General features: G+C 44.9%; 1 protein-coding gene across 1 annotated transcript in view; it reads right to left on the reverse strand.

Annotated features, from left to right (window-relative positions):
* Positions 1–2,858: 2,858 nt before the first annotated feature.
* The window catches only part of LOC106589452 (unconventional myosin-XV), a 34,816-nt gene continuing 21,640 nt past the window's right edge, over positions 2,859–16,034 (reverse strand). Inside the window, exons 30-59 of the mRNA XM_045709979.1 lie at positions 15,723–15,903; positions 15,462–15,525; positions 15,325–15,357; positions 14,983–15,164; positions 14,529–14,813; positions 14,211–14,289; positions 13,844–14,102; positions 13,563–13,650; positions 13,107–13,377; positions 12,832–12,935; positions 12,667–12,726; positions 12,508–12,583; positions 12,257–12,375; positions 11,980–12,098; positions 11,702–11,843; positions 11,465–11,576; positions 10,758–11,088; positions 10,432–10,568; positions 10,062–10,138; positions 6,956–7,032; positions 6,735–6,865; positions 6,418–6,512; positions 6,252–6,329; positions 6,069–6,165; positions 5,719–5,867; positions 5,460–5,584; positions 5,122–5,255; positions 4,823–4,956; positions 4,497–4,637; positions 2,859–3,475 (exon numbers count right to left, since the gene is read on the reverse strand). Coding sequence (XP_045565935.1) covers positions 3,386–3,475; positions 4,497–4,637; positions 4,823–4,956; positions 5,122–5,255; positions 5,460–5,584; positions 5,719–5,867; positions 6,069–6,165; positions 6,252–6,329; positions 6,418–6,512; positions 6,735–6,865; positions 6,956–7,032; positions 10,062–10,138; positions 10,432–10,568; positions 10,758–11,088; positions 11,465–11,576; positions 11,702–11,843; positions 11,980–12,098; positions 12,257–12,375; positions 12,508–12,583; positions 12,667–12,726; positions 12,832–12,935; positions 13,107–13,377; positions 13,563–13,650; positions 13,844–14,102; positions 14,211–14,289; positions 14,529–14,813; positions 14,983–15,164; positions 15,325–15,357; positions 15,462–15,525; positions 15,723–15,903 — 3,970 coding nt within the window. The 3' untranslated portion in view covers positions 2,859–3,385. The remainder of the gene's footprint in view (positions 3,476–4,496; positions 4,638–4,822; positions 4,957–5,121; positions 5,256–5,459; positions 5,585–5,718; positions 5,868–6,068; positions 6,166–6,251; positions 6,330–6,417; positions 6,513–6,734; positions 6,866–6,955; positions 7,033–10,061; positions 10,139–10,431; positions 10,569–10,757; positions 11,089–11,464; positions 11,577–11,701; positions 11,844–11,979; positions 12,099–12,256; positions 12,376–12,507; positions 12,584–12,666; positions 12,727–12,831; positions 12,936–13,106; positions 13,378–13,562; positions 13,651–13,843; positions 14,103–14,210; positions 14,290–14,528; positions 14,814–14,982; positions 15,165–15,324; positions 15,358–15,461; positions 15,526–15,722; positions 15,904–16,034) is intronic.

A 16,034-nucleotide genomic window follows, 5' to 3' on the forward strand; every position in this document is an offset into this window, starting at 1 on the left:
CAGTCAATCGAGAACTCAACTACCCTGCTCAGGCTTTAGGGCTTGAGAGGGTGGGACCGCACGACACATTACTCCATGTAGCTCTTCAGATGTGAAATCTTTAAATCCCAGAAATTTTTCAGCCACAGAAACAATGATGTCATGTCTATCTTTCTTGACTTATTTTCCGCTTGCGCAGTGCCGTTTACCACCATCGCTATAAAAGACAGAGTTCACTTTCCTCACATGAACAATTGCTGGGTCCACTGGTGATTCACCGGACGTTCAGAGATACTCATTTTTTCTATCCTTTTGACAGCCTCTGCATTGGAGACTCACCACTGCCCTGATTTTAGCAACCTCATTCTCTTATACCCTACTCGGGCATTACAAGAATGTCACCTCATGTTCTCCACCACAGTTACAACCCTTTGCTCCTTGGCCATTATTTTATGCTACACAGTCGGGATCTCCTTCAAATTGATCTTTCCTACACGTCCCACATCCATCTTGGCTTCTTTCTTCTGCAGTCACTTTCTACATGTCAAACATTTTACAGCGCTGACACTGCAAAGGGCTGGATACAAAAGCTCTGACAAGATAGTACACATATCCCATCTGCACTCGGGTCAGGAGGTACTCCATATCAAACATAAGGTACAGACAAACTGTTCTCTTTCCTGCCATTAACAAAATGATTCATCTTACAAGCATCAGCCACTCCAGGAGTATTCTTCAGTATATCAATGTCAAGTTCTTCTGAGACTCCAGAAATTATTCCCTTGACAGGTGACCTTCTACGTAGCTCAAAGCACGGCACAGCATAATCTTCGAATCGAGTGAGACCCACCATACTCTTTTTCTGAGCAGCAGAAGCATAAGCAATTAAAACAAGCCCACTCCTTGTGATCTTCAACAACTTTACTTTATCCAAACCTTTCCCCACCATTTTGAATATTTCCAACAGATTCAACAAGTCGGCCCCAACATTCCCAGAAAATGTACTCCTACCAGATATGAAGGGGTATTATCAACACAAGACGTTTCCTTTCCAATCTTTTGGACAAAAGTCCATTCATCTTCATTTCCACCACCATCCGATTCAAGTTCCTCTTCTGCTTCCACCTTCCTCTACCTTGATTGCATGGCTCTTCATTTGATCAATACGATACATTTTTATTACAGCCACAATTCATAAAGGATTCCGATTTTTTTTATCACCCATCTACACAATACCCTATAACGACAAAGTGAAAACAAATTTCAGCAAATTTATTGAAAATGTAATACAGAAATGTCTCATTTACATAAGTATTCACACCCGAGTCAATACTTTGTAGGCGCACCTTTAGCAGCAATAACAGCTGTGATTCTTTCTAGGTAAGTCTCTAAGAACTTCCCATACCTGGATTGTGCAACATTTGCCCATTATTCTTTTCAAAATCCTTCAAGCTCTGTCAAATTGGTTGTTGATCATTGCTTGACAACCATTTTCAGATCTTTCCATAAATGTTCAAGTAGATTTAAGTAAAAAATTACTTGGCCATTCAGGAACACGTGGTTGAATATGTGTTTGAAATTCACTGCTTGACTGAGAGACCTTACAGATAATTATTTGTGTGGGGTACAGAGATAAGTCATTCCAAAATCATGTTAAACACTATTATTGCACACCGAGTGAGTCCATGCGACTTATTTGACTAAAGCACATTTTTACTCCTGAACTTATTTAGGCTTGACATAACAAAGGGGTCGAATACTTATGGACTCAAGACATTTCAGTTTCTCATATCTATAAATTTGTAAACATAAAAAAAAGAAAATCCACTTTGACATTATGGGGTATTGGGTGTAGGCCAGTGACACAAAATGTGCATTTAATCAATTTTTAATTCTGTCTGTAACACAACAAAATGTGGAAAAGTCAAGCTGTGTACTTCAGGATATAGCCTAACTATTGTGTATTAAGTAAAACGTCATAATGTGAAAGAAATGTCTGCTAGAAAACACTAATGAGCTTTTTTTTAAAAGAGTCAGGACGGAATACAATGGCACAGCTAACAAATATGTGTGCCCTCGTCATCCAGGGCCCCCTCAATTAACTCATCCAGGCTGATGGCTGAATAGAATACAATTGAATTAAATTATCAAAATTATGTTTACAGCCTTGTATTGGCTACACACTAACAAGACTAACAATCACAAGTCTCAGAACATACAGTTCAAGGCAGGGCTGGATGATTACAGTACAAGGCAGAGTAAGACTAGGAAACTATAGGTTTTGTAACTTTAAATTAGGAATATGTATGTTTTGTAATGGTTTCTGTGCAGTCCTCACCATTCTTACAAATATCCTGTTGGTACACTCTTCAGCTGTATCAGTCAAGACAGAACGAGAAAGGGCAGTTTGTGGTTTTGTAAAGTTAAGTAAGTAGCCTTGCAAAGTTAAAGTAAGTAGCCCTGCTCCTATGGGTTTTGGCTCATAGGAGCAGGAGCCATCTCTTGTTTCTGTAGCATGAGGCAGCTTGATGTACATGTACACCCCCTGGACAGGAAGCTAGTCTATTGTAGGGCCTTATCCCCAATCTATCACCTTAATTCTGAGTGCCAAGCAGAGGTGCACCGGGTCCGTTTTTTTACATTATTTTTGTATGACAGCTGGTGAACAAACTCCCAGCTTTACAATCTCAAGGCATACAATCAAACCACAAGGCCACTGAGTGGTTTTGTAGGCCTATCATATAAAACACAGCTGGAAACCAGTACCTCTTTATGACAGTTTTTCCATTAGCAATAAACCTTCCACATATAATTGAAACAATACCTTATTCAGCAATACTTTTTAATAGTTATACACAAAGTAAACAAGAACAGTTTCATCCATCTACAAAATAATTTTATTTAAATTACAAAAATATTTACTACAAAGAAACACATTGATAAATTGGTTATATAACGATATATTGCACGGAAACCTAACACGTACAAAGCAATATTCAAATTTGGACATTCATTGGTATTCAAAGGCTGTGATGTTTTTTTAAATAATGAAATGTTTTAGATAAAAATCTGAAGGCATTGATTTGTTTTGATATTTATCAGTGCAGGTCCGCTTATCAATAGGCTCCCTCTCTGAGTGCGTGTTTGTTGGGAAATTGAGAAAATAAAACCTGCAGTGGATAGAATTAATTTCTCAACCATTTTCATCAATCAATCACCAACTGGAGTATCACTGACACAGGAGAAGGAACAGTAGATGTGGAAAGTGATTAGCTTTCATTGCTTATATGAATCAATGATTGACAGTTGTAGAACTCATTTCCTATCCAACTGCAAGTGTGTGTGCGTGTGTGTGCGTGTGTGTGCGTGTGCGTGTGCGTGTGTGTGTGTGTGTGTGTGTGTGTGTCTAGTGGTTGCGGCTGGAGACAGAGCTATTGATGGGTGGTCTAACCAGCTCCTCCATGATGACAGCAATGATGTGGCACAGCTTCTTGGCCTGCAGGGCAGAGCACACACACACACACACACACACACACACACATTAATGGAATGCACACTTTATCAAGGAAAGTACTGTACCGCATAGTGTTGTCATGCCTATGAACAATTCACTTCATTTGAACACATTATTTCCATTTCCATCAGTTGACTATTGCGGAAGCTGCTTTGACTAAAGGTATCAGCGTAGCCAGGGGCGTCATGCACCTCAAAATCTGAGGGGGCACAAAGTGCTTGAGGGTGGCTGGGGGGTGGTCCGCAGGGGGGCTGTCTGTAAGTTGGAGAATTTTGCATTTTTCAAACACCTGAAGCAGGTTTTTCCTGCAATCTAAAGCCATAATCATTATGCATTATTCTATGTGAAAAATCAGTTTATTTTTCTGCTTATCTAAGCATTCCTCTTGAGCTGTCTGTATCCGCCTGACTGGTGGTAATCCTTTTTCAGAAACTGAATATGCTTCTCTGCATCTCTGCTAAAATCTGCGTAAAATATTGAAAGGATTCTGAGTCGTATTCAGTACATGTAGTAATTGATTGCTAAGATAATTAGACAAGCTAGATACTCTAATTTGATTGATAGCCTGAAATGGCTTCGTGGTAGCTAGTTATGAGGTTGGGAACCTATTTAGGCTAGCTAAAGCCAACTCAATAAAACTGTTACTAGTATTACAGAGAAACAACAATCTTTTTTTTATTTTTTTTAAACAGGACAAATCTGAGGGAGCAGAGTGCCCCCTTATGGGCATGATGCCACAGAGTAGATTAGCACGGTTTAAGTGTCTTCTTGAAATCTTATCTCCCAGGTAGCATGTGTGTGTAATGTGCATTGCCCTTAGTGACCATATATCCCTTTCACTGTGTAACCTTACACTTTACGGACACTAAAGAACAAACCCATCCACCAGTGGTCACCAACCTTTGTTCCTGGAAAGCTACGGGGTGTTCAGCAATTTGTTCTAGTTCTACACAAAACCGGGAGTTGGTGGCACCGTCGTTCACTGCTGTGTATTGTACTTCACCTGTTTGAGGTGGATGGTGATGGTTTTTAGGAGTCCTGGGTTGCCGTAGTTGATCTCCACTCCAGGCACCTTCTTGTCTTTCTTGGGTTTAACTGAGCGCAGTGACTGCACTTCCACCAATGGGATCATAAATGCCCGCTCCTGAATAACACAGGAAAATTATAATAAAGAATTAATAATAGCAGACATCTATAAAAGCCATAGATCCATATAGTCAGTCAAGATCGATAATTTCACCCATATTTTGGGAAACACGGTGCCTGCATGTCCTATGTTTGGGGTGTCCCTCCCTACATCAATGGTGTTGTTGGGTGTAAATGCAGTACCTGTGTAGTGGGATGGCAGAACAGCACTCCTTCTTGGTTGACAGCCACCAGGCAGGGCGAGGGGCAGCTGCGATGGCTGACCTTCTGAGCCAGGAAGATATTAGAACCGAACAGAGGCAGGGAGCTCAGGCATTCTGGGGATAGAGAGAGCAAATCAAATCAATACAATTCTATTCATACAGCGTTATAGATACTGTATCTATAATGCATTATCTAGTTACAAACACATTTATCACAAAGTTCTTTCCAGCAACCAAGGCAAAAATGTAATTGTGTGCGTGCATGTGTGTGTGCCTCACCGAGGAAGCGTGCCTTGGCGTCGCTGGGGCTGAGGGAGCGCATGGCGGTTATCTCTCTGAGGAAGATAGTGTGGATCTGCTCCAGGTTGGTTCTGCCCCCTTCCTGTTGGGGGAGGTACTCCTTCAGTTCAAGCCTGACAGGGACATAAGAGAGAGACAACTATCAGAAACTATATCACTCTTAACATAGGACAGAGAGGATAATCACTTATGTCCGGTCTGAAAACAACCGTGTGGCTCACAGTGAGAGCTGCTGAGTGAGACATTGGGGCAGGTGCTGCAGAGTGCGGGGGCTAAAGGCTAGGGGTTAGGGTATAGGGGTTAAGGGTAGTACTCACACGGAAGGCTCTTGAGTGAGGCCCTGTGCCAGGTGCTGCAGGACAGCCAGCTCTGCCGTCTGCTGGACGACAGTGGCACCACTGCCTGGCAGCAGCAGTTTGCCATCCAGGTAGTTACCCAGGACCTGCACGCAACAGACAGAGAGGGCCAGATGGGGTTAATTCATTACAGGGACAGAAGGCCTGTCACCAGGGCCTGACATAACGCAAGGTGGTTTCAGTGGTTATAACAGAACTCTAGGGGTCATTACTATGGTACCTGCTGGAAGTGGAACTCCAGGTAGAGGTCGTTGTCGAAGTGAAGTGGGTGTGTCCATAAGACGCGGTGGAAGGACAGGAAGATGGAGCCGTCGTCCAATAGGAAGTCAAACAGGTACTCATCTGGGTGGAGAGGCCGCACCATCCCATCTGATGTAGGAGAGGAAGAAGAGAGGCAGGAGGGAGGTAGTGATACGGAAGGGATGAAAAGAAAAGAGAGAGTCATAGAAAACTAGTTTTTTTTTCTTCGTTTTGCTGTCACACAGTTAATATCAACTTGTGCATTGCAGGTAAACAGTTTTGGGGAGTCATTTGGGTTAATAGCTACAGCATGTCTGTATGTCCACCTACCCTTGTCCCGGCTGGCATGGATAGAAAACTCCTTGACTTCTGACGGTTCCTGAATGCCCATCTCTGTACACAGCTCTTCCACCACCTCCTGAGCCACCTGGGTACACAGTCAATCTTTATCATAATGATAATTAAAGGGAGGAGGGGAAAGTAGAAAAGTAAAGGGAAGGAGACTTGACTTACGCTGAAGCTGCGTATCTTACAGAGGAACTCCACTCCACCTGGCAGCTTGATGGGGAACAGACGAGATTGTCTGCCAGCCTGCAGAGAACAGACACACAGCGATAGCTGTACTGCTCATTTTACATAATAACAAGATTTCCACACTTATGTGGAATCACTGCCTTACCAGTATGGCTTCCATCTCTGCGTGAGAGGGGACGTGTCTGCGACCTCCGTGGATCAGAGTCCGGAACAGGTTCTCCTTACAGTTTTGAGACAGCTCTGAGATAGAGGATAGACACATACAGAATTGCATTAGATACAGAAAAGCTCTGAGGTAACAGACACAGATGCAGACACACGTTTGAAGGGATCTCTTCGGGGTCATCGCAAATATGTGAGGGGTGCAGGGCTGTACCTTAGTAAGGGTGTGTTGTTCTTGGCTGATGTCTCGTAGGTGGCATGTGACGTAGGTATTCAGAGTGCGGGTGTGTGTGTTTGTACCTTGGTAGAGGTGTGTGGGGTCTTGGCTGATGTTTTGTAGATGACATGTGATGTAGGGGTTCAGAGTGCCAGAGCAGGGGAAGAACCCTACTACCAGGTTCAACAGACGCCAACCTCGGGTACATCTCTCTCTGTATAACGCATGCACACACAAGTTAGGAATTGACCCTCTGTACACTACTCACAGGTAAAGGTTCGTACACAATCTGCCAGCTACTCACTTGTGTGTATTGTTTGTGATCTGTTTGACCACCTGGCAGTAAATCTCATCTCTCAGAAACTCCTTCTCCTTCCCTAACTGAACACACAAACACAATGGACAGACATTACTCCATGTTTCCATTCAAGCAGCTATATCCTCATTAGGAGTGTAAGGTGAGCGATGGTGTTTGTGTGTGAGCTATATGTATTTAACTTCTCTAGGGTAGGGGGCAGTATTTTGACGTCCGGATGAAAGGCGTGCCCGTAGTAAACTGCCTGCTACTCAGGCTCAGAAGGTAGTATATGCAGATTATTAGTTGATTTGGATAGAAAACTCTCTGAAGTTTCTAAAACTGTTTGAATGATGTCTGTGAGTATAACAGAACTCATATGGCAGGCAAAAACCTGAGAAAGATCCAACCAGGAAGTGTGGAAATCTGAGGTTTGTAGTTTTTCAAGTGATTGCCTTTTCAGTATACAGTAACTTAGGGTCCATTTGCACTTCCTAAGGCTTTCACTAGATGTCAACAGTCTTTAGAACGTTGTTTCATGCTTCTTCTGTGAATGGGGAGAGAATAAGAGCTCCTGGAAGTAGATGAGTGAGAAAATGACATGAGCTCAGTGGCGCATGCTCACGTGAGAGTTAGCTGTGTTCCTTTTCTTTTTTGAAGACAAAGGAATCGTCCGGTTGGAATATTATGGAAGATTTATGATAAAAAACATCCTACAGATTTATTCTATACATCATTTGACATGTTTCTACGAACTGTAATATAACTTTTTTGACTATTCGTCTGAACTAACTGCGCGAGCACAGTGGATTTGGATAACTTGAATGAACGCGCAAACAAAAAGGAGGTATTTGGACATAAAGGATGGACTTTTATCGAAACAAATTAACATTTCTTGTGGAACTGGGATTCCTGGGAGTGCATTCCGATGAAGATCATCAAAGGTAAGTGAATATTTATAATGTAATTTCTGAGTTTTGTTGACTCCACAAAATGGTGGGTTTGGTTTTGTGACTGAGCGCCGTACTCAGATTATTTCAAAGTGTGCTTTCGCTGTAAAGCTTTTTTGAAATCTGACACAGCGGTTGCATTAAGGAGAAGTGAATCTATAATTCTTTGAATAAGAGTTGAATATTTTATCAACGTTTATGATGAGTATTTCTGTAAATTGATGTGCTCATTCACCGGAAGTTTTGGGAGGCAAAACATTTCTGAACATTACACGCCAATGTAAAATTAGTTATTTCTATATAAATATGAACTTTATCGAGCAAAACATACATGTATTGTGTAACATGAAGTCCTATGAGTGCCATCTGATGAAGATCATCAAAGGTTAGTGATTCATTTTAGCTGTATTTCTAGTTTTTGTGCCGCCTCTCCTTGCTTGGAAAATGGCTGCGTGGTTTTTCTTGTCTCGGCGCTGTCCTAACATAATCTAATGTTATGCTTTCGCCGTAAAGCCTTTTTTGAAATCGGACAATGTAGTTGGATGAACGAGAAGCGTATCTTTAAAATGGGATATAATAGTTGTATGTTTGAGAAATTTGAATTATGAGATTTTTGTTGTTTTGAATTTGCCGCCATGCTATTTCACAGGCTGTTGAATAGTGTGTCCCGCGGGTGGGACGCTAGCGTACTACATACCCCAGAGAGGTTAACCTGTTAGGGCTAGGGGGCAGTATTGACACGGCCGGATAAAAAATTTACCCGATTTAATCTGGTTACTACTCCTGCCCAGTAACTAGAATATGCATATAATTATTGGCTTTGGATAGAAAACACCCTAACGTTTCTAAAACTGTTTGAATGGTGTCTGTGAGTATAACAGAACTCATATGGCAGGCAAAAACCTGAGAGGATTCTATATGGGAAGTGGCCTGTCTGACAAGTTGTTGTTAATCTTGGCTCTTTTTATTGAAGACTGAGGATCTTTGCTCTAACGTGACACTTCCTACGGTTACCATAGGCTCTCAGAGCCCGGGAAAAAGCTGAACGATATCGAGGCAGCCTCTGGCTGAAACACATTATCGCTTTTGGCAAGTGGCCGATCAGAGAACTATGGGCTTAGGCGCGTGCCCGAGTCGACCCCATGCTTTATTTTCTTTTGTCTGTTTACCTAAACGCAGATTCCCGGTCGGAATATTATCGCTTTTTTATGAGAAAAATGGCATAAAAATTGATTTTAAACAGCGGTTGACATGCTTCGAAGTACGGTAATGGAATATTTTAAAAAAAATGTCACGAATTGCGCCATGCTCGTCACCTTTATTTACCCTTTCGGATAGTGTCTTGAACGCACGAACAAAACGCCGCTATTTGGATATAACTATGGATTATTTGGGACCAAACCAACATTTGTTATTGAAGTAGAAGTCCTGGGAGTGCATTCTGACGAAGACAGCAAAGGTAATAACATTTTTCTTATAGTAAAGCTTTGGTGAGTGCTAAACTTGCTGGGTGTCTAAATAGCTAGCCCTGTGATGCCGGGCTATCTACTGAGAATATTGCAAAATGTGCTTTCACCGAAAAGCTATTATAAAATCGGACATATCGAGTGCATAGAGGAGTTCTGTATCTATAATTCTTAAAATAATTGTTATGCTTTTTGTGAACGTTTATCGTGAGTAATTTAGTAAATTCACCGTCAGTGTTCGGTGGGAATGCTAGTCACATGCTAGTCACATGCTAATGTAAAAAGCTGGTTTTTGATATAAATATGAACTTGATTGAACAAAACATGCATGTATTGTTTAACATAATGTCCTAGGGTTGTCATCTGATGAAGATCATCAAAGGTTAGTGCTGCATTTAGCTGTGGTTTGGGTTTATGTGACATTATATGCTAGCTTGAAAAATGGGTGTCTGATTATTTCTGGCTGGGTACTCTGCTGACATAATCTAATGTTTTGCTTTCGTTGTAAAGCCTTTTTGAAATCGGACAGTGTGGTTAGATTAACGAGAGTCTTGTCTTTAAAATGCTGTAAAATAGTCATATGTTTGAAAAATTGAAGTTTTTGCATTTTTGAGGAATTTGAATAACGCGCCACGGGATTACACTGGCTGTTGAGTAAGCGTCCCACCTAGCCCATAGAGGTTAACGGGAGAGACTCACCATCAAGATATGGCTGACACAGTCTCCCTCAGACTTGTGCCTCCCAAGAGGCTGGTCTCCCATGAACTGCATCACACCTTCAGAGAGCGAAAGAGAAGTGGGAAAGGGGAAAATTGAGATGAAGAGATGCAATGTACACCTCAATAGTGTGCGTCACAGGTGGTTGATGGCACCTTAATTGGGGAGGATAAGTGGAATGGTATCAAAAACATAAAACAGATGGTTTCCAGGTGTTTGATGCCATTCCATTCGCTCCGCTCCAGCCATTATTATGAGCCGTCCTCCCCTCAGCAGCCTCCGTGTGTGTGTGTGTGGTGTGTGTGTGTGTGTGTGTGTGTGTGTGTGTGTGTGTGTGTGTGTGTGGACTCACTCAGGAAGGCCTGGACAGCCAGGCCATTGAGCTCAGGATCATTGTACAGGATTAGGGATTCCTGAATAGGAACCTCTGTGTACTGAAGCATCTCTGAGAAGTTTATACCTCCATTAAGCAGACCTTTACCTTCCATTCTGTGATAGGGAGAAAGATGAAGGAAGGGTGATTATGAAAGAGGGAGAGAGATGGAGCGAGGCAGAGAGAGTCCGAGAGAAAGTACATAAGGAGAAAGAGAGGTAAGTATATGTCGTTATGGAAGACAGTTATTACACTCAGGAAAATATAGGATTACATACATTGTATAACCTTGTTACCCCTCTCACCTGGTGGTAGTGTCTCTGAAGTATTTCATGGAAAACTCTGTCATCTGGAACGTCTGGACCTCACTTATCTCACTGCCCTGGACCGATACTTGGACCGAACGAGCTGACCCCAGCATGGAGCCCTCTCGGGTGGGCTCTGCTGAGCCAGTGTGGGGAGTGGACCTGGGAGCTGGGGGTCTGGTGGCAGCGGGCGGCTTGGGGGCTCTCATGCTCTTCCTCCTCTCGTCGAGGCGGTCAAGGTGGACGTGGTGGTAGTCAGGAGGGGCAGACGGCTGAGTGACGTCGATGGGGAAAAGGCCGGAGCGCCCCCCGATGGAACCGAAACACCAACCTGAGAAATAAGGAGCGAGCAGGGTTAGGACTGTCACACACAGAGAGAGAGAGAGAGAGAGAGAGAGAGAGAGAGAGAGAGAGAGAGAGAGAGAGAGAGAGAGAGAGAGAGAGAGAGAGAGAGAGAGAGAGAGAGAGAGAGAGAGAGAGAGAGAGAGAGAGAGAGAGAGAGAGAAAGTTAGAGAGAGAGAGAGAGAGAGAGAGAGAGAGAGAGAGAGAGAGAGAGAGAGAGAGAGAGAGAGAGAGAGAGAGAGAGAAAGGTAGAGAGAGAGAGAGAGAGAGAGAGAGAGAGAGAGAGAGAGAGAGAGAGAAAGCGCGGGGAAAGAGACTGAGAGAAAAAGAGAAGGAGAGGTCAAAGGTCAGTGTGATGACCTCACCTGGCTGGAGGCCGTCAATGGGCAGCAGTTTGATGATGTCACCCTTGCGGAAGTTGAGCAGGCTCTTGTCGTCGGTCACAAAGCTCTTCAGGGCAATCATATGATCTGAGCCCTGAGAAGGTTTGATAGGATGTTACACACAACAAAGATACTATACACAGTAAGATTTAGTGTACCAGAAAACACATGTATACAATCATTTGTACGATATAAGATGAGGAAGAGGAGGGTGGTTACATTGATGAGTTCTTGGTGGAACAGGCTGACCATGGCAGTGATCTGTGCAGCCCTGTTGCTCTGCAGCTGCAGCTGCTCTCCCTTTAGACTGAATTCCACGATGTCTGCAGACCGCAGTTCCACCGACAGCAGCTCTGCATAGCTACACAGAGAAAGACACAGCACGCATGGTACGGATATGCACACACGCACACACACACTAGATGTATAATCTCACTCAATAATTCAGAGGCTAAAGCTCCTCTAATTCCGGTGTTGTGGTTGAAGGATAGGCACACCTGTAGCTCCGTAGCAGGCGTAGGTGTTTGGGGATTATGCCTGATGCTCTGGCCACCTTCATCAGTCGAATCCCACGATGAGACACGCCCAACAGCTGGGTGTCCCCGCTGGTACCACCCTACCACACACACACACATAGGGGAGATGAGTGTGTGTCTGTCTGTCTGTCTGTCTGTCTGTCTGTCTGTCTGTCTGTCTGTCTGTCTGTCTGTCTGTCTGTCTGTCTGTCTGTCTGTCTGTCTGTCTGTCAGAGAGAGAGAGAGAAAGCTAACTCACTTTGACAGGGAACAGTCGTGTGAAGTAGTTCTCCCAGTTGTCTCTGGCAGCCATCACGATCCTCTTCTTCATAGTGTCGTCCTGAAGCGAGCTGATACTGGTGCCCACGTGGAAACTGGCTGGAGAGCGAGGGGAGGGATGGGAAGAACGTGAGGAAAGAGCGGGATGGAGGACGGGAACACTCATTTTATTAACCTGGACTCGCCAACTGACTCACCTGGTTAAAAAAAAGAAAAGCCGAATAAACTCACCTAGTAGGTCCTTCATTTTCCTCCTATCCTCTCTGGTGATCCTCACACAGGTGTCAGAGTACGTGTCTCTCATGATCTGAAAGGATTTATAGCAATAGATGGTGTGATATGTATAAGCCGGTGAGGAAAAAGGGCCACGGGGAAATAACCAGTACTGACCTGCTCACAAAGGAGTTTGAGGATGTAGGGGTGGTTGAACCTCTCTCTGGGGTAAAACACCTGAACACAGAGGGATTATAAGTATTCACTTATAATTCAAACCCACAACACATGTAGAATAATACAGACGATTCCAACGTTCTCGCGCCTGCTGCTCCAGCTCACCTCCTTGCGCAGGAACAGTTTGCCAGGCATGGCAGAGTTGGAGAAATAGACGCTGGCAGAGAACCTGTGGAGCTGGGAGCGAACACTCTCCTCCCCAGACAGATCTACGGAGGACAAACAAACAACATGAGTTACTTTACTTCTCTGTGGAGTTATTACTGTGGTACATGAGTTATGAACGTGTATCTGAGGCTATGGCTGGACAGGCAGTGCATACACAAACATGTGTACCTTTACTGTACCTTTCCACCTGTATTTCAGGTAGTTGGACTTACTGAGTGTGGGGGCAGGCTTGGCGGGAGGGTCTGGCAAGCTTTCAAAGATGGCTGGGGGATAAGGAGGGGTGGACTCGGGTGGAGCAGGCGGAAGGTTCTTGGAACGACCCTGCGTGCCAAAGAGGTCGGCCAGGGAGCGCTGTTTCTGCTTCATGCTGTTGGAGATGGAGCGAGGCCCTCTGGTGGAGGGAGAAGAGGATTGCCACGCTGGGGGAGGCTGTCTCTGACGGGGGGGCTCCCTCTGGATCGGGGGAGGAGGGGCCCACTTTCTCTGGAGGGGATGAGAGGAGAGAGGACGCGAGAGAAGTGTAAGACTAGAGTCTTTAATTATGAATGAACCCATCAGTAAGTGATGCCAAGGCTGTTCTTCTGTGTGCAATATTCCTAGTCTGTCTGCCAAATCAATATTTCTAGTTTGCGTTCCTGGCTCTTTGTAAACCCTAGCCAAACTCTAACCTGCGGTTGTACAGGTCCTTTATTCATGAGGATCGCCAAGGCCTCCTCTTTAGGATCATTCTTCTTCACAAACGACCGGGCTGGAACCCTGGAGAGGAGAAAGACAGAGGAAGTTGATGGTATATGGTACATAGAGGAAGTTGATGGTATATGGTACATAGAGGAATTGATGGTATATGGTACATAGAGGAAGTTGATGGTATATGGTACATAGAGGAATTGATGGTATATGGTACAAGACCCAATAGAGAGAAATTAGATGGATCCATTGTCCCACTGACCTGACGGGCTCGAAGGGTCTGGGGTCACTGGCGGGGCGGTTCTGGTATTGTTTGATGATGTCACGGATGCTGGTGGTGGGCCGGCGCGGGGAGGACGGGGGGCTGGGGGGGTATGGGTCTCTGGCAGGAGGAGAGGGGGGAGGTTGCAAAGTTCTGGGGGCTGGGGGTGGAGAGGGGGAGCGGGGACGGGTCTGTTTGGGGGGGCTGCTGGGAGCAGGGCGAGGCTTTAACGGTTTGGCTGCTGGCTTGGGCTGAGAACCTGACAGAGTGAATGACAGCACAGGCAGATGGGTCTTAAACAAGACTCTCAACATCAGCTTCTCAGATGCTGATTAGGTATCTGGAAGGTTTATTCAGTTCTACTCACCAATCTTCTGGAAAAACTCTCTCTTCACCTTGAAAGACTCACGCTGGTCTGGACTGGCAAAGTCCACATCCCTCTCCGGCTGGAAAATTAGATGTACACATAAAACATGATACAGGTAAGTTAGCATTTCACTGTTAGTCTACACCTGTTGTTTACGAAGCATGTGACAAATACACATTTGAGTCTGCTTGCAAGTTAATGTTGTTTAATGGGTTTCTTTTGTAATTAAATGGCACATTTTTGGCTAAGTACATAAAGGACACTAATCAAGCAGAGCAGCAAATAAACAATACTGTCACACCCCTCCCTTCCTCACACCTCAGGTATATGGTGCTGCATCTGTGGCTTCATCTGGCTGGGTGTGCGTAGTGGTGGTGGGGTGGGGGGATTTGTGTGGGGTGGGGGTGATGGGGTGCGGGGGGGTGTGACAGTTCGGTTAGCCTGGCGTCTCTGCTCCTGTCTCTGCTGCTGCTGCTGCTCCTGTCTCTGCTGCTGCTGCTCCTGTCTCTGCTGCTGCTGTCTTTGCTGCTGCTCCTGTCTCTGCTGCTGCTCCTGAGCCTGCTGCTGGGACATGGTCATGGCTTGCATCGTCATCTGCTGGGCCTAGAAGGGGAGAGTGAGAGGAGAGAGAGGATGGGCAGTCACTAGGTGGTTCTGTTAGAACAGAAGCGGCAATATCATAAGAACTGTTGAACAAGGATAGGGTTATGGTGGGTTTGTATTCCCTGGCATGTGGGTTCCCAGTTTTCCTCCAATGTCTCCCTGTCCTTACCATGAGCAGGGCCTGTTGGTTGATGAAAGCCTGCTGCTGCGCTGCCATCTGCTGGGAGTCCACGGCTGGTGCAGCTGGCTGGGGCATCATCATGGTTGGCATCATAGGCATGGGGGCAGCTGGCATCATACCTGGCATCATCTGAGCCCCGTAGCCTTGCATGGCAGGGTTCATCGGCATTCCTGGGAGAACAAAAATATATGGGACATTTTGGAATTGTAGGAAGAAAAGTGGGAAAATAGTGCACGATAGAGAAAAATAAATGACTTGACCATAGTTGAGGAAAAATATTTAAAAGCATGATTATAATGTTTGTGTAATTACATTGTTCCCCTCACTCACCCATAGAATAACCTGGCATTGTCATTGGAACACCTGCAACACAGGTATTGTATTTAACATTGAAATGAAAACCCATTGCCCCAATAACGAGAGAAACGGAGAGATGAGGGAGACAGAGCAAGAGAGAGATACAGTACCTGCTCCATACATCCCTCCTCCTCCTCTCATCCTCCTGTTCAACATGGCCATACGCTCCCTGTCCTAAACACACACAACAGCAGAACGTTTTGTTACACAATCTACACATCACATACAGTAATACGATCCACCCAATCCCCAGCTTTGCCTTGTATCCAAGACAAAGGAACAGAAGACACAACCCAACCAGTAACAGATAATCACAGGTAAACACAGTGACAGAGCACATCCTATTAGACATAACATTGAACGGTGCTGACCCCTGGTCCCTGGTCCAGCACTGGGTCAAAGAGGTCATCCAGATAAGCATCCATCTGACGACCACGAGAACCCTCTGATGGCTGGTAGTCTCCGCGGTCCCATGGGGCCTCCTGCTGGGGGAGACCAGGGGCCTGCATGGAGGGGGCCGGGGGGATGAACCCATCTAGATCTGCTATCATCCTAATGGCGAGAGAGAGAGAATGAAGTTGGGGTTCCGTGTGTGTGTGTGTGTGTGTGTGTGTGTGTGTGTGTGTGTGTGTGTGTGTGTGTGTGTGTGTGTGTATCTCTGTGTGTGTGCATCTCTGTGTGTG

The sequence above is a fragment of the Salmo salar genome, chromosome ssa28 (genome assembly GCF_905237065.1).
Source record: "Salmo salar chromosome ssa28, Ssal_v3.1, whole genome shotgun sequence".
Lineage (NCBI taxonomy): Eukaryota > Metazoa > Chordata > Actinopteri > Salmoniformes > Salmonidae > Salmo > Salmo salar.